General features: G+C 49.3%; 1 protein-coding gene across 5 annotated transcripts; it reads right to left on the bottom strand.

Annotated features, from left to right (window-relative positions):
- Nucleotides 1–1,733: 1,733 nt before the first annotated feature.
- On the bottom strand, nt 1,734–21,153 carry Slc43a3 (solute carrier family 43 member 3). 5 transcript variants are annotated; one of them, XM_047519258.1, is made up of 13 exons: nt 21,093–21,153; nt 19,958–20,323; nt 19,477–19,606; nt 17,986–18,032; nt 15,656–15,732; nt 15,336–15,428; nt 13,068–13,207; nt 11,895–11,992; nt 10,302–10,475; nt 9,986–10,105; nt 4,500–4,686; nt 3,802–3,925; nt 1,734–2,726 (listed from the first exon to the last, which is right to left on the bottom strand). In XM_047519258.1, exons 2-13 carry the CDS (start codon nt 20,139–20,141, stop codon nt 2,625–2,627), a joined length of 1,476 nt encoding a protein of 491 aa, XP_047375214.1. In that variant the 5' UTR covers nt 20,142–20,323; nt 21,093–21,153; the 3' UTR covers nt 1,734–2,624. The 5 variants fall into 5 exon arrangements, with proteins under 5 accessions (XP_047375214.1, XP_047375213.1, XP_047375212.1 ...); XM_047519257.1 differs by having other exon boundaries at nt 20,977–21,108; XM_047519256.1 differs by lacking the exon at nt 21,093–21,153 and adding an exon at nt 20,668–21,086.
- Between the last annotated feature and the right edge of the window lie 1,884 nt (nt 21,154–23,037).

Below are 23,037 nucleotides of genomic sequence, written 5' to 3'. Positions count from 1 at the left end.
GGGTATTTCACATATAAATAGGCAATCATTCTATCTGCGGTCTATTGTGACTGGTCCTTCCACTTAGCAGAATGTTCTCAAACTTTGTCCATTTTGTGACCTGTGTATTTTATTTGTCTTTATTGCCAAATAAAATTGCATTGTGTGGGTATATTTATTTTTCCCTTCACCTGTTCATAGACCTTAGACATATTTTGAGCCTCCCCGTATTATCTGTAATGCTAGCTATTCATGATCTATTCGGTATCTACCATATGCCAGATCCTTGACCCAATTTCTAGTCCTTTCAACAGCCCAGAGAGGCAAACCTATTTCTCTCATCATAATGATAAACTGAGATGTAGAGGTGAAGTGGCCCACCCAAGGTCACGCTAGTAAGTGACAGAGCTGGGATTAAATAAAGAGTCCCTCCCACTGCACAGCGTTTCATTTCACCTTTATAATTGGTCCTGAGGCAAAAACAAGAATCTACTCACGCGACCATCATTAGTTATTCCACGAGCCTTAGCTGGCACCATGATGGTGGTGAGCATACAACCCTAGCTGAACCAGGTGAGACCCAGACCCCACTGCCTGGAGTTTGCTGCCCAGGGGAGGAGGCAGACACCTGTCACCAGGAAGAGTGTCATCAAGTGCTAGAGACATGGAGCTACTGAAGAGCCACAGAAGGATTTTTAGAGGAGATGGCATTTTGAGCAGGACGGAAGCAGATCAGGTGGATTTCCCAAGCAGAGATGGAGCAAGCTGACCACATAGGAACTGGCCTATGCACAGATGAGAGACCAGACACCTTGGTTCACGGGGATGGGTTCTGTCCCCCTGGGGGTGGAAAGTGAAGAGGGCAAGGGATCACGCTGCTGAGAGTGTTAGGTGTCATGCCAGAGCCTGAGTTTTGTCTTGCGAGCCATTTTTGAGGAGCGTAACAAGGTCGAAGACACCTCTTAGAATTCTGATGCCCATTTGAGACCCAGGTTCCTTGGCCACCAGAAATTACCCTTCAGCAACCCACAGGAAAAAGCAAGGGCTGTGCCTCATTGTATCCCCAGCACCCAGGACAGCTCCTGATACGTTGCAGGTACTCAAGCAGGTACTGAATGGATCTGCCTGCTGACCTCTCCCTTTCACCCTGTCCCCTTCCTGCTGCCCTTTCCCAGACTCTCTCAGGGCCAGGTGGAATAATAAAGTCATCTCCTCCACCTCCCACCTCCCTCCTGGTCCCTCACCTCCCTCCTTGTCACTCTGCTGGTCCCAAGTAAGTAAAGGAGCACGCCTTTGCCTGACAGTAGCAATCACTTTACATTCTCACAATCGCCCAGGGGAGAGGGATGATTAGCTGCACTTTGCAGGTGAGGAGATTGTGACTCAGTGGTTAAGAGCCTTGGCCAGCTGCTGAGAGCAGAACTGAGGTCGAAACAGGAACTTCTCATTCCAACTAATGCTTTTAGCTTGCTGTGTGGAGCCGGGGGATCCCCTCGCGGCTGAGGTAGGAAGGACGAGGTGGGAGGCTCTGAGCTCATGTCCCAGACCAGACCAGGGGTGGGTCCTAGTCTCGGGTTCCTGTCCCACCTCAGTGACAAGCTGCCGTATGAGAGTGTGCTGCTCGATCCTCCACCTCCACTCACACACTCAGCCTCCCAGGTGGGGCCTCCTCAGGAACACATGCACACACGTGCACCCAAACTCGTGTGCACACACAGACACCAGCCCCAAGCCCACAGAAGTGGAAACAGCAGTGGTCTTAGACACAAAGTCTTTATTTTCTATAAAATTATCCCACATAGAAATGTTTTATAAGATGCCATAAAAGTAAATAACTATCCCCCTTCCTGAAGAGGAAAACATCCCCAGAGGGTTCACCAGACATCCTTCTGGCAAGGGGGTCAGCTGGTTTCTAAGGTCCTTGGGCAGTTGGACTCCCTGTCACTGTTCCTAAGACTTTCCAGGACATTAGCTCCAGAAAGAACCTTGAACTCCAACACACTCTCATTTTACACATGGAAAAAGTGATGCTCAGACCCGAGAAGGGCAGCCCAAGCTCATCCAGCATGAGAGGCAGAGCCAGGACTTAGGCCCAGGGACCTCTGTCTGCTCCTCTTTCCCCTGAAGCTCATGGAGAGTTCTCCAACCAAGAAGTGTTTCAGAGGGAAAGCTAGGTCTGCTGCAGCACCTAAATGCCAGGGTATAGGCCATGATGACCTCACACTTTACCTGGAAATGTACCTGGCAGCAGAGGCTCCAACACAGGTAAGCTTCAGGACCAACGGACCTAAAGAAGCAGGTGACAAACCCCCCTCCCCATATCACCCCTCTTGCTCTCGAGGGTCTGCCAAAGTCATGCAGAGAGTCAGTCACCTCCTGCTTTGAAACCAAGGAGAACATCCACATGCCTTTGCCTTGGGTTTGTACACTATCGATCCACTGGCAACTGAGATTCTTTCCTTGCTGATCAGAAACCTGGTGAGCAGTTAAACATGTCTCTATTTCCCCCTCCTTTTTTTAGAAAAAAATTAATGACTACTTAATACAGTAGCCTAGGTAGGCAAGGTCCGCAGACACAGGGTCCTCAAAGGCAGGGAAAGGTGAGGAAAAGCATCCTCAGGGCTGACAGGTGAGGGATTCCGAGCTCATGGTTTAGAGGGGTTTTCCTTCCAGGCTTGGCACTCCCGGTACACCAGGAAGGGATGGACGAACGTCAGAAGAGTGGCAAGCAGCAGCACCACATTCACCTGCGGGGAGAGGAGGGAGACCAGTCCAGCAACTCTGAGCCACACCCTCAGACAGCAAAGGGGCCAGAAACCCCCTAGTTCATACTGTACTTTCCATCCACACACTGTGGCGCCCTGGAAGAAGGATTTCTGATTATTTTCCATTCTTCTCTGTGAAGTAGGGGAAATAAATAATTCTCACTTCACAGATTAAGATCCAGGGACCTAGAGAGCATCCAATGATTGACAGCTCAAGGTCACCCGGGAAGCTGGGGTGGCCCCCTGTCGGACCACTCACCTGAATGTTGGGTTAGATCCCCTGATTTCACAGCCAGGTAATTATCCTTAGTTTTTAAGTTGAGTCCTTCTTTTTCTCCCAGATTTAAACTCCTGTTTTACACTTTGCCAGCCTTTTTAAGATGCGGCGAACAGGCAGGCAAGGGACCCGAACACTGAATTCAGTGTGGAAAGACGTCTGTCCCTTAGCCGTGTACCTCAGAATATGTAAGTCCCTTAGAGCCACGGTTTCCACAGAGAACTACAGAGTCCTCCCACCTCTTTGGGTTGAGCCCGTGAGCATCCTCCAGCTGTGTGGACCCAGCAGGGTGAGTGCAGAGCTCCTGCCCCTCAGGCCAACTAGAGTCCATGATGCGGCCTGGGAAGGGGCCAGGATTGGCCTGCACTCACTTGAAGCGGGACACATTTGAAGACCCAGATTTTTCTTGAAATTTTGTGGGGATTATGCATCCTACTCCAGAATACATCTATTTATCTCCACACCCATAAATAAAGTTCCCTCAAATCCCTGAGTAACACAGACTCTCCAGAAGGTTGTACCATGGGACTCCTGTGGCTTCAGAGGCCCCCAGCACAAGCCAGGGCTACTCCCACTGACCCTGATTTGAGAAGCAAGGCCAAGGAGGTAGCCATGTGCAGAACTGTCACTGCAGTGCCTGTGCCCAGGGCCCTGGGCCAGCTCTGGGGCGCCCCCTGCTGGGACCCCGCAGGTCTCCCAGTCTGCACGTCCCTGCTGGCCTAGGGCGAGTGCCTGCTCTGGACAGAGGCCCCAGGAACCGCCCCTCCCCACAGTACTCACATATAAGGGGTTGTTCTGGAGGGGACCTTTGATGAGGGTGAAGATGGGGAACTGCAGCAGGGACACAATGGCCGACAGGGCCATCACCAGCCCAAAGAGCTTGCCAAAGTGCTCTGAAGGGAACCTGAGGAGAGAGACATGGGGGTCAGTCAGCTTCAGGGCCCGGGTTCTGTGGGTTCTTGTCACTGGGGTCACCAACTCCTCTGTCCAGGCCTGTCCCTCTCCCACCCACACAGCCCTTCTCCCTTCCTCTGCGCCCAGGCATCCAGACCACAGAACACAGAGAAGGCCTGTGCTGGGCCCTGGGGAAACCGCAGGGATCCAGACACCGGCCATGCCCGGGGGCTCTTAAGGAAAAGGCGGAGGAGCGCACCATCAGAGAAAGCAGGAATGGAGCACCAAGGGCACGGGAAAGGGCAGAGGCTTTTTTTCCCTAATTCCCCCCAGGATGGATGGCATTGAAGGGTACATAGGCATTCAGCAGGTGACAGGTAGATGGGCACAGTGGACACAAAGGCTCAAATATATGAATGCTTTCTCCTGCCCCTGGCCTCCACCTCCAGCATTGCCTGTTCCCAAATCCAGCTGTCTTCACCTGACAACTCCAGGCCCACCCTCACCCCCCAGTTTCTTTACCTCCCACCTGCTTCCCTTTGTCCCACCCTGTCCCCCGTCATAGAACACCCAAGCCCACTTACGCGAGAGTGAGGAAGGCAGCATTGCCCCCATAGAGGAAGGAGCGGCTGATCACCTGCAGGATGAAGGTGACGTACTGGAGGGAGAGGACAGGGATGGAGGCACAGAGGGCAAAGCCCAGGCACAGCAGAGATGTCAGGGCCAGCGAAGGCACTGCAGAGGAGAGGGCCGCAGCTGCGGCGGAGGAACCTGTTCCAAGAGGAAACAGAGGCTGCCTGTAGGGGAACCCATTGGAGCACAAGGAATGAGGAAGACCAGAGAGGGTGGGAGCAACCTCCCCCTGACTGTCCAAGCAGAAATGTACAGGTCATCCCTCAATTCTCTTCACCCACATCCCCTGCTGCCATCCCATGAACAACATTGATAATTTACCTCCTAAGTACCTTTGGAATGTGTCCACTCTTCCCTGTCCCCATGTGCTCTCCTACTTTTAGGTCTCCAAGAACTCGCTCAGAGATTACTGCAATGGCTTCCAAACAATCCGTGTCTGCTTTTACCCCCATACCCTGACCAGCACAGCTGGTAACAAAGACTGGAAACAGCCCGAACAGCCCTCAGCGGGGGAGTGTGGCCCCAACTATGCCCCAGCCTCATAGTAGGGCAGAAGGCCGTGGGTAAGAGCAACCTCAAGGCAGAGTCACACAAAAAAGAAACCATAACAGTGTAGAGCCTGTGTAGCCTGCTACCTTGTATCTAAGAGGGGCACGTATATACAAATGTACACATTTGTATATACACATGCTTATAAAATGCTTGTATTTAAGAAGTAATAAAAATAGTTACTTTAAGAGGGAAGGAAAGGGATACAAGGAACAGTAAAGGAAGCTAAACTTTGAATATATAATATACCTTGTTCCACAGTTTTAGTTTTGGGGAAATGTAAATTTTTTTTGGGGGGGGGTAAGGGAATTGAACCCAGGGAACTGAACAATACCCTCAACCCTTTTAAATTTCATCTTGAGACAGGGTCTTACTAAGTTGCCCCTACTGGCCTTGAATTTGTAATCATCCTGCCAGTAATCATCCCAGCTCCTGAGTAGCTGGGATTACAAGTGTACACCACCATTCATGGCTTAAAAATGTAAATCCAGGCTGGAGATATAGCTCAGTTGGTAGAGTGCTTGCCTTGCGTGTACAAGGCCCTGGGTTCAATCCCTAGCACCACAAAAAAAAAAAAAAAAAAAAAAAAGGAAATCCTTTTAAAATACAATTAAATTAAAATAACTGGAGGGGGGAAAAAAAAAAGAAGCAAAGCAATCCCAAAATATCAGAAACAAAATAAAATAAAACCAATGAACATAACTCTGTATCAAGTCGGTGACCCTTAAGTCAGTACTTTTACTGTACATCTCTAAAGGGATAGAGCCTAAGGCCAAAAATGGAGAGAGGAAGGAAGTGTGGGGCAGGGGAAGGAGAGAAAGAGGGGAGAAGGAAGAAGCAATAGCCTTTGGCAACTGCACTCTTAATACTGATATTGCTAAACCAGTGATCATATTTAAATATATATATGTAGTGATAGACTGACAGATCTGGCTCCATGAGAATGTTATAGGGCAGACTCTAAGGGAAATGACCTAACAGACTCCACTTTGCTCTGAGACTCCATGTTATGTAGGAAATAAGTTTCTCCCATGGGAACACCCCGCCTCTGTACCCATCATCAGTTACTTAGTGTGACATGTTTAACAATACAAAATGACAATTCTTAGGTAATAAAAAATTGCTCTCTTTTGATCCCTATTGCTCCTAACCAATGTACCATGTAAACAGTAATTGTGTGGTTATTAGTAACCATTCTTTAGTTTGTACCTAGGTGACCCACTTCCCCCTCTGTTGATGAGCTCATGATGTTAGTTTGTAATTTCGAATCATAGCAACAGACATTTATGATTGATGTGATTTTTGGTATAAGAACCCCTACAACCCTGTGGTCGGGGCTATTCTCCCAAGAGTCATTTTTTGGGGGCATTGTGTGAGACAGTCAACCAGCTGGCTTAATAAAGACTCTCAAATTTGGACTTCTCAGTGGTGATCGGTCTGTTCCTAAGTTGCACCCCATAACAATGTGTTTATGTACATATATATATGTACATGTGTATATATATGTTATTGGTAACCAAGATTTTAAGAGGAAAAGAAAAGAGACACTGCAAAATTGAGGAAGTGAAATGTGAATGAAAATATCAGTATTATGTATTCATGGTATATTTTTTCTTCTGAAAATGTTTTATTTACTTTTTTTTATTTATTTTTCTTATCATAACTCTAGCCAAGGCCTAAAAACCATGACAGCACAGGAGCAATTAGAAACCCTGGCATCTAGACTACTGTCTCTAAATACCATTTCCCATTAAAAGCACCCAGCATAGTTGGAGAAATGGCTAATTTCAGGTTGGGGCAGGAAACACTTAAGGAAATGAACCAGAACACCCAACAACACTAAAAAGTAAAGACACTGTTATGGTTTGGATGTGAGGTGTCCCCCAAAAGTTCACGTGTGAGACAATGCAAGAAGGTTCAGAGGAGAAATGATTGGGTTGTGAGAGTCTTAACCCAATCAGTGATTTAATCCCTGTAGGGATTAACTGAGTGGCACCTGAAGTGGTGGGATGTGACTGGAGGAGGTGGGAATTGGGGTGTGGCTTTGGGTATATATCTGCATCCGGCGAGTGGAGTCTCTCTGTTTCCTGATCATCATGTGAGCCATTTCTCTCTGCCACACTCTTCCACCATATTCTGCCTCACCTTGAGCCCAGAGGACTAGATCAGCCTTCAAGGGACTAAGACCTCTGAAACCGTGAGCCCTCAAGTACTTTTCCTCCCCATACAATTGTACTGGTTGGGTCATTCAGTCATAGCAGCGAAAAAGTTAACTAAAACAGACACTGTCTAAAACTAGTGGGATTATATCTCAAAGACACAGACACTAGATTGATAAAGTTCCCAGTGGCCTAAGATGGTACCATTCAAGCATCAAGAACAGTGAGGGAAGCTGGGCACAGTGGCATGCGCTTGTAATTCCAGCAGCTCAGGAGGCTGAGGTTGAAGGATTGTGAGTTCAAAGGCAGCCTCAGCAACTTAATGAGGCCGTGAGCAACTCAGCAAGATCCTGTCTCTAAATAAAAAACAAAAAAGGGCTGGGGATGTGGCTCAATGGTTATGTGCCCCTAAATTCAATTCAAGGTACCAAAAAAAGAAAAAAAAAAAAAAATAGTGAAGGAAGTTGACTGTGGAGGCGCTCACCCGTAATGCCGCGACTCAGGAGGCTGAGCAGGAGGATCACAAGTTCAAAGGCCAGCCTCAGCAACTTAGCAACTTAGCGAAACCCTGTCTCAAAATAAAAAGGGCTGGGGATGTGGCTCAATGGTAAAGCACCTCAAGACCAAAACCAAACAAGAATGGCCAGGGTGTCTGGTGAAGCTCAGTGAAGAGTACTTGCCTAGCACTCATGAGGCCCCAGGTTCCAGTCCAGCACCAAAAAGAAAAACAAAAAAAAAAAAATAGGCGGGGGGGCAGTAAAGAAGAAAGCAGCAACAGAACGGATCGAAACATGTCAAAATATTTTAAATGAGACTTTAAAACAGAAACAAGTAGTCATCCCCAGGGGTACTAAGACACAAACTCATTTCCCCGAAACAGCTACAGAGGGGGGAAACCAAGCATTTATTTCAAGGGAAGGGAATAGTAAGAAAAGTCTTTCTTTCTAGAGAAATTCCAGCTACAAAAAACAGAAGGAAAGGTGGAAGTATAAAACCATCCTTTTACAGCCCTAATAAAATAATGAGTCTCAGCATTGATCAGCAGTGGCTGCTAAAATCATTAGGCAAAAGGTCAATGAGAAACTTTGTAACGGACGGGTCTGATGGACGGTGTCCGAAGCAGCTGATCAATCTTAACATCATCACGACAGACAACAGATACCAGGAGCCTGCTGACAGGAGAACAGAGGAAGACCACAGTTCCATCTCTGAATTATGCTTGCCAAAAAAATTAAACTGAGTCTCTGCCAAGCCTCTAATCTGCCTGTTTATAGGAAATACCCAATCAGAGAACACTTTGAAATGACACCAAAAGGATGCCAAATCCAAAATGTGGGAAACACGACAGGACAAATAACCCAGTTCCTTCAACAAATAAACAACAAGGAAAAAGGCACAGGGCACACTGTTACAGATTTTTTTTTTTTTTTTTTTTTGGTACCAGGGATTGAACTCAGCACTCAACCACTGAACCACATCCCCAGTCCTATTTTGTATTTTATTCAGGGACAGGGTCTCACTGAGTTGCTGAGTGCCTCACTTTTGCTGAGGCTGGCTTTGAACTTGCGATCCTCCTGCTTCAGCCTCCCAAGTCACTGGGATTACAGGGAGCCCAGCCTATTACGGATTTTAAAAGATAGAAAAGACACATCCGCCGAATACAACTGTAGACCTTGGATCCCAATTTGAACAAACCAACCCTAAAGCTATCTATGTGACAACTACGAAAATTTGAACCGTGACTGCATATTAGACAACATTAAGAAATTACTGTTACTTTTGTAGGGGTGACGATGATATCATGGTGATATTTACATAAAAGTGGCCTGATGTGTTAGAGATCCATGCTGAAGAACTTGAAGGTGAAATGATGTACTGAGATTTTGCCTCTCCCCATTCCTGACTCCCACAGGGTGATGTACCTCAGCAGCCCTGTGTCCTCTGATGCCCAAGGATCAAGTCCAATCTCTCGGGGGCGTGGTGAGCAGCCTGCCCCCCCCCCATCTCCTCCCTTCTTACTCTTCCTTCAGTCTTAGCTTCGATGCCATTTCCTCCAGGAAGCCTTCCCTGACACCAACCCATCTTCACCCAGAACAGATTACAGGACCTTCTTTGTATTCCATTGTCCCCTGTATGTTTACAGAGGCTCCTTGACTGCTATGGGGTTATGACCCAGAAAGCTCATTAAAAGTTGCAAATACCATCAAGTTGAAATGCAAATTTCATATGCCTAACCCACTGAGCATCACGGCTTTGCCTAACCTACCTTAATGTGCTCGGAACATTCGCATCAGCCTACAGGGGGCAAAATCATCTAACACAAAGCCTCTGTTCTAATAAGGCCCGGAATATCTCATGTAGTTTGTGGGATACTACACTGAAAGGGGGAGACCAGGATGGTTGTACTGGTTGGCTCTGTCACCATCAGAAAGTCAAAATCCTGTATTAGGGACCATCTGTGTGTGGAGTGTTGTAACTGACCGATTTCCTGTCTTGCTCTCCCTGCTAGATTGAGAACAGCTTGAGAAAAAAGGTGTCTCTGTCTCATCCACTGTTGAACCCCTGGCGTCTGGCCCTGTCACCAGCTCTTAATGATCACTCAGTGACCGGTGGCTGAATGAATGAGCGCAGAGAAAAGGTTAATAGCAAAAGAAGACAGCGTGAGGTAAATGAGGCTCTCTGCTTTCCGGGTTCCTCAGTCCACCTTACCTGTCCTTTGCCCACCTTACCTGTCCTTTTTGCTTCCTTCAGGTACCTCTGTCTCAGCCGGTCCATGAGCAGACCGTTCCAGGGGGCACAGAGCACTCCAAAGAACTGAGTGATGGCAAAGGCGTTTGTGTAGGTGCTGACTGCAAACAGCAGAGAGGGGTGGGGTGGTAAGAAACTGCCAGGCCTGGTTTAAGGAGAGGAGGCCGGCACACTGCCCTGTCCCTCCAACTCTCCCCTGGAGCACAGAGCCCTGCCGACTCCCACGCCCCGACCCTCAGGGTTCCAAGTTCCCAGCTGACACATGCAGATGGGCCGCCTCCCCGTCCCACCACACACCCTGTGTCCTGTCCCTGCCCGCCAAGTTGGTCAGCAGAGAGTTGAGCGTGCCGATGAAGAGGTAGTGCCACAGCTGTATCACAGACAGCCACACCATGTGCCAGGCGAACCGCCGAGAGAAAGCGTAGCTCCAGAAAGAACGGAGTTTCTGCTGCTGCCCGGGTCCTGGACTCTCTGATGGGGGAAAACGACAGGGAAAGTGGACGGGTAGGGCAGGCCAGCGGGTGCCTTTCCAGGACAGCCTCAGGTCCCAGTTCGTCTGCTAGCCGGTGTCCGGGACTCATCCGCGTGCCCGGGACTCATCCGCGTGCCCTGTGAGCTGCCTACAGCTCGCACACCCCCACGGCCTGGCTTGGTCATCCTGGGCCTACCACCTTGAATGACCCTCCTCGAGTTCCTCTGTCTATTGAAATGTGATCTATCTCTCACAGTGTGCTCAATGACACTTCTCGCAATAATACCTTCCTGATCTTTCTCAGCCACAAAGGTAAAAAGAAAGACAACGGGAGAGGAGAGAGAGCCAACGTGAAGACCTCTGGTGGACAGCTATTGTGTTGCTCTGGTCTGCTCCATATCACATCCCTTGCTTTTGGTCCCAGCATCCTCAGCTTCTTTGGGGAATCTCTCCTGCCCTATTCTTCATGGCCCAGATGGGACTATGAGCTAAAGGTTCTGTTCCTCACCCAGGATTGATCAATTAGCTCATTCTGCTGAAGGGGCCAGTTGGTTGGGATTTTAGACCAAAATGCCCAGAGGCATCCTGGTTCTACACCTCCAGGAGCCTGGCAAGGAAAAATTTCCCCTTGATTTTATGAGCTTCCCAGAATCCTATTATTCTTTCTTGTTAAAATAAATTTTTATTGTGTATATTTAAGGTATGCAACATGATGTCATGGGATACATATAGATAGTGAAATGGTTACTATAGTGAAGCAAATTAACATATCCATCATCTCACATGGTTATCCACTTTTTTTTTTTTAAATCAAGAACAGCTAAAATCTACTCCTCTAGCAAAAATCTCAAATACAATACAATTGTATTAGCCATAGTCCTTGTGTATATTCTCTTGCTAGGATTCATCACCCTACGTATCTGCTACCTTATAGCCTTTGACTACAGCTCTCCTCCCAACCTGACCCCATTTCCTCCTTTCAACTCTTATTTTTATTTCTACGGTAGCCAGCAGTGGCTGGTTTGTGACATTTGTAACCAAAGAGCCAAAACAGAGAGAGGAGGGAAAGGAGGCAGCAATGGAGACGGGGCCATGAGAGGGCAGAGCCAGGAGACCTGCAGATATGGGGACCAACGTCAGGGCACTGGTCCAGAGTAGGGGGTGGGGAGCCAAACCAAGGAAGGCAGACTTCCCTGGGGGCAGGATGAGATGAGGAGAGAAAAGAGGAACACAGGAAAGGAATACAAAAGGGACACAAGTCCTGCCCCCTCTAATCCCTCTATAAAGTGAGGGGACAGAGAAGGTCCTTTCTCCACCCATCCTGTCCTGACTCAGTCCCTGGGGGGCTCCCGAGGGAAGGGGTCAGGTGAGTGGCAGGAGAGGTTCTGAAGGGGAGATGGGCTAACCACAGGGCTCACCTCCCTTTGGTGACAGACACTCGCTTGACTGCAGCTCCCTGTTTTCGGGCTCAGCTGTTTTCTTCTCTTCCTTTCTGGAACCACGCCCAGAACACAGGCTGTGGAAACAGAAGCCCCGGCAGCCAGGCCAAGGACTGTGAGCTGCACCCAAGACTCAGACTGGGAGGAACGGTGCAGTGGATCCCCACTACACTGCACAATGGAACCACCTCTGAACAACCCCAACGTCTAGGCAGCAGCCCGGATGGATCGGATCAGAATGTCTGGGGGTGAAAACCAGGCTCCCATTGTTCAGAACTAGTCTCCAAATAATTCTAGTGATTCTGACATGCAGGAAAGTATGGGAAGCACAGGCAGCCTGGGAAGAGGATGGCCTGGGTTCCCATCTCAGCCCTGCCTCTTCCCAGCTACAGGAAGACAGTCAGACCTGCCCCGTATCAGCCTCATTTGTCCCATTTGGAAGATGGAGAACATCTACCTAAGAACATCTACCTAAGAAGACTGTCATGAGAATGAAATCAAAGGGCACCTGGAGAATGACAAAGAGGGGATGAGCAGCAAACAAATACCCTGTCTGCTCCTCGCATCTGAGTGCAAAAGTTGTCACCCTCTGCAACTCCACCCATGCAATGGGATTTTGCAGCTGATTCTCATCCTCTGAATCTGAGCTGGTCTTGTGAACTGCTTCAGTCAAGAGAATGGAGCAAAAGCAAGGCGCCAGTTCCAAGTCTAAATCTCAAGAGAACTCCGGCATTTCTGTTCTCTCTCCCTCGGAATCCCAACACCACCCCATGAGCAAGCCCAGCCTAACCTGCTGGAGGATGCACAAGTGACCCAAACATCCCTGTCACTCCAAACCCCATGTGAGGGACACCATGCTAGACTAGCCCACCCTCAGATAGCACATCAAATGATCAGAAGCATAAGCAATGCCATCAAGATCATCTAGATCTGGCCCTGGTCAGTAGAACTAGTCAGCTATCCAAAGTGTGAAAAAGAATAAATGCTCATTATTTTAGGTCAATGAGTTTTAGGTTGTTTGTTACGCAGCAATAGCTAACTGATACACTCTGGTTCCCATTCTCCTCCCCTGGGACAGGTTTGCTCTTTCATATCTGTTGTACTCCCTGCTTTCTACTCTAGATCAGATAGTGTTTGGCCCACAGTCCTTACCCGTAGCTGTAGTTGGGGGGCAGTGGGTAGGGGATGTGCCCCCGAGGCATCAGGAGGAAAGTACGCCCAACATGCCAGACACTGCATGCAGACAGGAAGATGAAGGAGGCCCTAAGGCTGATGTCCTGTTCATAAAGAAGCTACCAAAAAAAAAAAAAAAAAAGGGAAAGAAAGTCAGAGAAACCCCCATGTTCATAGCAGCATTATTGATCCACATGTCCATCATTATATGAATGGATAAACAAAATGTGGTCAATCTATTCAATGGAATATTATTCATTCTTAAACAAGAAAATTCTAATACATGCTAAATATGGTTGATCTTGAGGATAAGTTATCCAGTGAAATAAGTCAGTGGCAAAAGGACAAATTCTGTATGATTCCACTTACATGAGATACCTAGAGCATGCAAATTCATAGACAGGAAGCAGAATCATGGGACTGGTGGGCAGGGAGTGGGGTGGGAAGGGTTCTAACGGGTACAGAGTTCCCGTTTTAGAGTTATGGAGACAGTGGTCACACACTGTGTATGAGCTGCCTGCCACCAGCTGTGAATGATGGTTAAGATGGCAAACTTTACATCAGTGTAGCTCAGTGGTAGAGCATGCTTAGCATGCACAAGGCCCGGGGTTCAATTCCTAGCACCAAAATAAACAAATAAAAAAAGAGAAAAGTCAACACGGGCGACAGGGGCTAGAACCAGTTTCCTAGGAGGAGTCTTAGCAGGCCACTCGCTTAACCCCGGAGGCTGAACAAGGACACCCAGTCCCCATCTTCCCTCACCCCAGGGCCCAGCCAGCTGCAGGGAGCCATCCTGTCCCCCACTGTCACAGTCTTGTGAGGTCTCCTAGTGTGGCTTGTAGAGATCTTCTAGCCTAGTGCTTCCCACACACACCAACAGCAGGACAGTCTTTTTGTTCAAACAAAATTTTACCCCAAAACTCAACTTAGCGAACACATCCGTGGGAACCTGCCAAGTCATCCTCCCCCGCATTCTCCTTGGTGACCAACAGCACATCAAAGGGAACCCCTAAGTTCCTCAACACCAGTTTGAAAACCACAGACCGAGCCCCGCCTCCTCCTCCCTTTGCAGAGAGTGACGGAGGTCCATGATGTGCAGATGGCCCAACGTCAGAGGACACAGCCAAGTTGGATTAAACTAAGAATTCCAGCTCCTCTCCAGCCTTCTCCCCTCCCACCTCTGGAGGGGAGGGACAGAACCTGGAAAGTGGCTTCGCACCAGGGGCAGAAAGGCCTGAGTGCCCCAGAGGTTCAGTCTCTGGGTGATCCACCAAGACAAGGTGCTGATGGGACTAAGCGAGGTTCACAGCTGGGTAGTGACCTCCAGAGACCCTCCTCTAACACAAACCCCGGTGTGGGACTCACACTCTTTCACTCCTCTCCCTCAGCCATCTCCAGCATGCTGGCTTCTGTCCTCTAGCCTGCTGCCTCCTAATCAAAACATGGCAGCCACAACTCCAGCCATCACATCCTCCCAAGGCAACATTCAAAGAGGAAAGGTAAGAAGGGAGACCAAGGAGGAGGGTTTTCATTTTATTTCACTCCCATTTTCCTTCAGGGAAGAAATGCCCTCTCAAGTTTTCCAAGATACACCCTCTTCATCTCATTAAGAAGGGCTCAATCATATGCCCACCTTTGCCAATCACTGGTAGAGGGGAAAGAGATGCCATGGTTGGCTTAAATCAGTCAGGGTTCATCCCCTGGGCTGGGAAGGTTAGCAATGTTAAACAATTAAAATTGTTAGCGGAAGAGTTGTTGTGGGGCCGCTAACAGCACCAGCAATAGTGCATCCCCCTGACACCCACCATCAGCCGCTAGAGAGTTACACAGACCCTGTATCTGTCTCTCTTGTCTTCCAGCCTCCTCCCACCTCCTCATCCACACTACAGGCTCGTATCAGCACATGCTCCATTCTAAGGGGCTCCCAGCCTCTGCCAATGCTGGCCCATGCACATCCTGCCCATGCCTTCCCTTAGCCTCTGCGTAAAAAGTCCAGGTAAGGGTGAAGAAGGGGCTTCAAGGTTATGGCTCGGGCTCTAGAACCAGAAAGGCCTGGGTGCAGGTTCCAGGATGGCTACTAGTTGTAGAACTGTCGGTGAAGCACCTTAACCTCCCTGAGACTCACGTGCTTCATCTGTAAGATGGGAGCCAAACAGTGCCTACTTCAGAGAGTTGACAGAAATCATGCAAAGTTCATGGGACAGGTGGCCGGCATATGTAAGAATATCAAGTACTGCTATTATTTACCTTGATGATGAGAAAGACTGCAGAGGAAGAGTCAAATGCTCCATTGTAGAGGGTGATGATGGTGGAACGGTGTTTGCCAAATAGGTTCCCAATCTAGAGAAGACACGACGAGCCTGGCTCACCTATCTAGTCACGAAACCACCCTATCTTGAGTGTCCAGCATGTACCAGGCACACACAGTACCTACGCCCACCCTCCACCCTGAGAGCTCCCACCCTGGCTTAGGCTGACCCCATCAGAAGCAGCCAGCTGTAGAAAAGTGCCTCTCCTTCCCTCGTCCCAACCTCTGTCAAGTGCCTGGGACGGGGGCGGACCCACACCTGCAGGTTGGTGATGAGAAACAGGATTCCCCCGATGGTGAGCGCGGGCATGGCCAGGAAGAGCAGCCAAGCTGAGCCTGGAACCGTCAAAGTCAGAGGTGAGCTGATGCTGTGGCAACCGAATATGACCCCAAATGCCAGCACACACACTCCCCTCTCCTCCAGGAAGCCCTAGGTCCCACCTACTCCAAAGTCCCAACAACCCTGGGATCAAGGCCCCAGTTCTCTCCAGCCTTCGAGCATCCTTCCAGTGTCTCAGGGTATGGGTCAAGGTTCTCCAGCTGTGCCTGCAGAGTCATCTTCTTTCCACTAAAGATGGGTTTGGGTCTGTGACAGACCACAAGCACCTCCTCCTACTCCCCACTATGCTGTGAGGGAAGAAGAGGCCAGACTCAGCCCCCAATTCTAATTAGAGCCCCCAGCCTCTAATTCACTGTGTGACCACAACCTGGAGCTATTTTCTGGGTCTGTGCCTCAGTCACCTCATCTGTTCAATGGGAACAATGGTCTCTATTTTTCCTGCCTCGTGAGGGTGCTAAGAGATCTGATCGAGAAAACAGCGGTGGTCTTTCTTTGTTCATGAACTTGAAGCTATTCCTTCATGTCAGGCCTGGTGCCTGGCACTGGAAGTGCAGGGCCGAAAAGCATGCCTCTTGCACTTGAAAAGACATGCAAGTAAATTGCTACCACAGGCCCTGTAAGTGTTGGGTAATTGCACAACAACTCCGAGGCAGGGTTGAGGGAGTTCTTGGTAAATTAGTCTTTCCCAAACCACACACTCTGCCCTCCTTCATGATCTTGGCCATAAACTCTGTCTGTCCTATTATTTTTAAAAATGTTTTCTTTAGGGGCTGGGGGAGGGTAGAGCCCAAGCTTAGCCTAAGCATTACCCAGGATTCCATTCCCAGTGCCAAAAGAAAGAAACAATTTTCTTTAATTTGACTCACTTTGATCAGAAAGAAAATCACTTAAAGAGACACTTTGTATCACTATTGTAAACAGAGACCCTTGCTCAGTGATCATGAATGGAGAGTAAATGCAAACTTAAATATAAGGAAGAGAAACAATGTTACTAAATTGTAGCTGAACTTGCAATTGCCTGGCCTGCTCTTGTCAATCAGTATGTTACACTAGCCCCACTTCAAGGGGACTTTCATGAAATCAAAAGGACTGAAAGAGAATTAAAATCACTTTTCCAGCAGGTGAAGTTGTCTGTGCTCCATGTCTGAGTGTGTGTGGTGTGTGTGGTGTGCTGGGGCTAATATCCTTTTGAGTAACTACTGTTGTGTAACTTGAGAAGCCCCGGACAGGGCTAATTTTAGAGCATTCACACTGTTTACCATTCAATATCTGTACTTAAAAAAAATCCATGTCTCTTAATAAACTAAAGGTTGGTGGAAACTGCTTTCACAAGAGAGTCATTGTGGCTTGGAGGCCTTTTCCAGAACAAAAGCCCTTTGGAGGAAGAGCGGGAGTCTTGCTCAAACGTTTCACAATGGCAGATCAAACACTAGCCAGCCACATTTGACCACTTGAAAATCACTGACGGGCTGTCGATTAGTTGAGGCCCGTTTGATAAGGAGGATGGTTTTGAAGTTCTTGGCCTGAGCGGTCAGGCTATCTCACCAGATCTCTTTGGATCTCCAACTTTTCTGGGCATGAATGGAGACCGCACAATGACATCATCTCCGGCACAGCATCAGTTATGTGCTATACTTTGAATTCCTGACCCCAAAATTGAGCTACTCCATCTGACTCGGGAGGAATGGTGGGAGGTGTCTCTCAGTCAGAATAACCAGGAGGATCAGGAGCTGCCTCCCAGGCCCACCCCCTGCCAACTCTGGAGCACTGGGCAAATCTTTGCAAAGGATCCCTCTCCAGCCTCAGTTGGCTCTCCTACATAATGGAAGCAGGGTAGATAAACCAGGTTGGAATTCAAAGACATTTATAAATGGGAAGTATTTGAAAACACAACTTGTGAGTATAATAGACTTGTCAACTTTTATCCTGCTAAGTAAGAATCCTTCCAAACTGTCATTCATTTGATTTTTTAAAAGAGAAAAAGAACATTTTAACACATACAAGAAGGAGATAATCGCTTGAATAAATCCTTTCTGTAGCGGTCCATTTCCACTGTCCTTCCTTCTCACATTTTCTCAGAAGACTAAACTGTGTTCACAGACCAGCAGAAACTTCAACACTGCTCAGGGATTCTCTCAAGCTGATCTCTGAATAACCACAGGGTGTTTGTACTCTGGCTGACACCTTCTGCACCTGCCCATCTATCAGTGCCCCTCATCTTGGTCCTCCTACCACCTGACACCACTCACCTGCAGAGGTGAAGGCTATGGTCAGAGTGGCGCTGGTGTAGAAAAATCTGAAATACAGAAAAGAATACTGTCTAGAAAGGAGAAACCTCAGAAATAAATCAGACCTCTGCTCCCCTGCCCATTAGGTCCAGAAGCAATCTGTATCCTCTATGGGATTCAGTTTTGGGAATCCATGGGGCACCGATGTCTCCTTGGAGGCTCAGTACCAGATATGAGGAACCTGGTGAGAAGATGTGTCCTGACTCACAGACTGTGCATAGGAAGTCTTGAATAATAAATTCAGTTGAGAATAGGATGGGCTCAGAACTTAACCAGGAGCAGAATAGACAAAACCCAGGCTCTCCCACCTGGAAATTCCAAGAACCAAACCCTTGGAAAAGGGGATGAGTGATTAGTCTGCAAATCAACACCTTGAGTTCTAGTTCCTCTTTGCTGTGTGACTTTGGGTGAGCAGCTTTCCTTCTCTGGGCCTCAGTAGCCTCTTCTGCAAAGGGCAAGAATTAGACTGATCTAGACTCCAAGCTTAAAGTTCTAGAGTGCAATGATTCCAGAATACCAACCCCAAGGTTATAGGGATACCTTAGCAGTTGAAGGTCTTCTAAAGAATGAAATAATAAAAAGTAGAACCCTAAAGATAGAGAAGGAGGAAAGGGCAAAGGAAGAGGGATGGGGAAGAAGAGGAGATGGAGAGTCAAAGACCAAGGAAAACTAAAATGCAGTCTTTACTCATCCAAAGGCTTCAAGTGAACAGGGCTTGCTTTCCTCTCTGGCTATATGCTGGCCCAGGTCCAGTCGACTCTCCCATCCTTCTCTTTAACAGCTGATCTCACACATGCCTCCCTGGGGACACCTGCTCTGGGTTATATCAGCCCCCAGCAGGCCACGGCTTATCACTGAACCTGGTCATAGCACAGCGATCAGGACACAGAAGCCAATGGTGGGAGCAAAATCCATTCCTTTCCCTCTGACCCACCTGCCACCTGCAAGGGAGACCCCACTCCCATTTCCCTCCAATCAGAAAGGACCTGAAGTCCCACCACTGCAGATACCCTGAAAACCTTATCAGCTAGGGCCTGCACAGTGATGCAGTGAGGAGGATGCAGATCAAGGCTGAGTGACCTGGATGGGAGGTCTTCTAGGAGATGAGCCCCAGGGTCCCTGGAGTGAAGGGAGGCACAGAGGAGCAATCTTGGGTGTGCTAATTTTGTAACCCTGGCCCCAGGCCAGACCTCACAGGAAGTCAGCTTGGGTTCCTGCTCAATTCTGTACTTAATAAGGCTCCCTGTGCTGGGGAGCAGGGGAAGGAGGTGAGGAAAGGCTAGAGAGCGTGCAGGAAGAGGGCGGGCTTAGAGACACATCCTGCCAACCAGCTGTTGCTTGGGAGCCTGGCAAGGCGGTCCAGTCACCTGACCTAGGTCTCCCTCCCAGCTAGGCAGCTGTTTGAAGAATTCATCTTACTTGCCTCTGCCCAGGCTGGGCCTTTGGACTTACATGGCTAAGAGGCGAGCCACAGTGGTCTTAAAACGGTCAAAGATGTAGCCAGTGGGGAACGTCATGAAGTTGTTCATGAAGGATGCCAGGGTGAAGATGAGAGAGAATCTCTCGTCCTGGGCTTTGCAGTCTGGAAGACAGAACGGTTCTCAGAAACCCAGGGTACAGAGACCAAACGCCCATCACCCTAGTCTCCTGCCAAGTGAGTGCCCAATTCAGGCTCCCCTCCACCTTGGACAGCTTGCCTGGTAGAAAGCTCTTCCTCAAGTTGTGTTAATGTGCAGGTGTCCCTAAAGATTCCTGGCCCAAGATACCCCTTGGAAGCTGGTACTTCCCTCCCCTGCATCTCCTAGACAAGAGGGGAACTTGCTGACACTCCTCTTGCCACAGGCCGGAAAGGTGAGCAAGAGTTACAATCTTCCCCTTCCCACCTCCTGGGGACCTGGCTTAGCTTCCTTGGAAAAGCCAATACTGCCCTTACCAGCTTGCCCTGTGGTGTTGCTCAGGAGCCCAGCTTCTGGTTCACATAGCTCCTCAAAGTAATGCTCTGTTTTGAAGACAAACACTAGCGAAGCCCAGCCAAAGAGGACACCCGCAAAGCCAAGGCATTCCAGCAGCCCCGTCAGAAGGGTGGCCACACGGAGGGGCAGGCCCGGCCCTGCCATGGCCCCAGGTGGAGCAAATCCTCAAGTCCCACTTTGTCCTCCCGGACTGACCACAGGAGCCGCAGGTCCTGGTGTGAACCCACTTGGAAAATTCCTTTGGCAGGCCCTTTCCTTCAAGGAGCTCTCTGGTTCCAACTGTTTGGGGCTTGGGCAAAACCCAACAGAGGATGATTCTCTGGATCCTGAAAAACAAGGAAGGTAGAGGCTGCCTGGAATAGGAGGCTCATGGGAAAGGTAGAGGTGGACAGAGGGTGGAGGAAGAGGCAGAATGATTATGATCACCCGCAGGAAATTTCGGGAGTAAATACTTTCACACATTCACTGGGGTATGTCGTTCGGGGTAGAGGGCTTGTCTGGTGGGTGCAAGGTTCGATTCCCAGCACCACAAACAAAAGGAAAAACAAGTAAATAAATAAATAAGCCTTCCACACAGCATCTCATTCACTGCATTTGAATAAGAACCTGACGGTGGAGGAGGCAGAGCTGAATAGCATCCCAGAGTCACAGATGGAAGTTAATGCCTCACCCAAAGCAGCCCAAGCAGGAACTCCTGTGCTCATTCCGAGGAGCGTCCACTGAAGACAGTGACAGCCCCTGGGGACCAGGTGCAGGGGACTTTACACAGAGCCTACAAATTCTCACCGCCACCCGCAGAGCTGAAGGGTCGTTATCTTCAGTTTACGGGCACCAAAGTTTCAAGGGACTTCGTGAACTTGTCCAAGGTCACAGGGCTGTTAGTCACAGCGCAGGCCACACGAACGCCCAAAATACCCCGGCTCCCGACACGAGCCTTGCCTCGGGCTTCCACGCCTGGTCCCCGCCGCCCTCCGCACACCTGTCAACTTGCACGGAGCCCCGCGGCCAGTCCCGGGCCCCGAGCGCTCGCCCTCCCCGCAGAGGCGCCGCCCGCGGGGTCGCGCGGCCCTCGGCCCCGCCCGGCCCGCGTCCTACCCACGCGCACCGCGCCCGCCGGCTGTTCCCGCTCTGCGCTCGCGGTCTGGAGTCGCGCCTCGCTCCGCCCCTCCCAGGCCTTTGCCGGCCTCCGCCCGCGCCGCCCGGAAGGGGCTGGGACAGGCCACCCGGTCTCCATCACTTCCTTCTCGCTTTTGACCCCCGCTTGGATCCTCTCCTCCTTCTCCCTCTGTGACCCTGCAGCACGACTGCATCGCTTGCCTCTCTTCTCGCTTTCACCCCCGCAGCTCCCTCGTCCCTTCCTCCCCTAACCAACTTAGTTTTCCTGCTGTTCCAAGCACAGGTCCACCAGGGAGATGAGACACGCATGCAGAGCAGGCAGCTCCACGCAAGCTCGCGGACACGCATGCCGTATTCAGGCATGTGCCTTACCTTGACCGCTTGGACCGCTGGGGTGGGCATGGAACATCCTGTTCCTCGTTTGCAAACCAGTTCAATCCCCTTCCCCCACCCTCACCCCCAACTCACCCCCCCCCCCCCGTCGAACTGTCTGGAAATCCCCCATCACAGAATCAGAGAGCCAAGAATTAAGACTGAGGGGCTTTTCAGAAACCTGGATGGGGGCCCTGCCTTTCACCCCAAGGACCCCTGTGATTACTCCCTGCTTCACCCCCAGCCCGGGTTCTGAAAGAGCCTTCCCACCAGACTGCATTGATTAACTATTCATTCATTGCCCCATTTTTTATTAATCAAAGACATATATAATTGCTCATCGGAGCTTGTGATCAGCATGAGATAGCCAGCCTAGGCAGCTGGTTGCTATCTTTCCAGCACAGAGCGAGTTGATGTCTTCTTTGGCCTGTATGACCATGTCCTGTCAAAAGCTCCATTTGAGGGAGAGCTTCTTGCCTTTTAGATGCAATCTGCAGGCCCTTTGCCCAGATTCCTGAATCTCCAGGAATTCAAGCTATTCCAAGCCCAACCCTCTTTTTAAAGAAGCAACAGAGGTTAGGATAGTGGAAGGTCAGAACCAGGAAGTGTTTTCCAGATCTCTACCAAAACACAAAATATAAAGAAACCCTAGCCAAAGTGGCTTGGAGGCATGGGGGAAGGGCAGATGTGGTCCTGCACCCAAGGATTTGCAAATTACACCACCTGAGGCAGGCTCTTTCACAGCCCCATCTGTAAAATGAGGACAGTATCACCTTAATTACAGAAACCCTCATGTAAGAAGTATTGATTGGGTGTGTGGTGCTGGTGCAGTAGGCTGCAGGGTCCTGGGTTTCCTGTTTGCAGTACGTAGAGGGAGGCAGAGAACCAGCTTTAGGAGACCTCAAAGCAATTTACCCACCGTCTCTCTACAAAGTGGCCACTAGGCTCATCTCCCAAGTCTGTGTTCCCAGTCTTAACAACAGATACTTGGAAATCACAGAAAACAAGGCTTTCTGAAGAAGAAGAGGAAGAGGAAGAAGAAGTAGGAAAGGAAGAAGATCTAAATTTATGGGGTGGTGGGCAGAATATAGCAACCCAGGACAAACAGGACTTAAGATGCAAGATTTTCTCTTCTTACTGCAAGACACAAAGATACAGAAATTAATGCAAGCCTTAGCTTTTGCACTGGCTTACATTTTGCTCTCCTGAGGATCTGGGGGATAAGAAAGTGGAAGTAGCAAGGAAAGAACAGAAAAAGTCAAAGCCAGGAGAGAGAGATTTGAGAATGTAAATTGGCAGGAGCCGTCAGAAGGCCCAGCTCACGGGCTATCTGTACATCCAGGACTGGAGCACAGGACTTGGGTCAAGCCACCCTGGACTCTGACCACTTTATTTTATTACCTCTCTCTGGACTCTCAGTGGCCCCACCCCAGACCCTAGTCGTGTCTACAAAAGGCACCAACCACCTCTATTAATGTGGAAGTCCTGCTAAAACTGTTGGGACAGAATATTAGAATATTCTCTGACCATTCCCATCTTATCTGGTTCGAGT

Source organism: Sciurus carolinensis, chromosome 11, assembly GCF_902686445.1.
Source record: "Sciurus carolinensis chromosome 11, mSciCar1.2, whole genome shotgun sequence".
NCBI classification, from domain to species: Eukaryota; Metazoa; Chordata; class Mammalia; order Rodentia; family Sciuridae; genus Sciurus; species Sciurus carolinensis.
The sequence above is the reverse complement of the archived record's forward strand: the minus strand, read 5'-3'. Positions and strand labels throughout refer to the sequence as shown.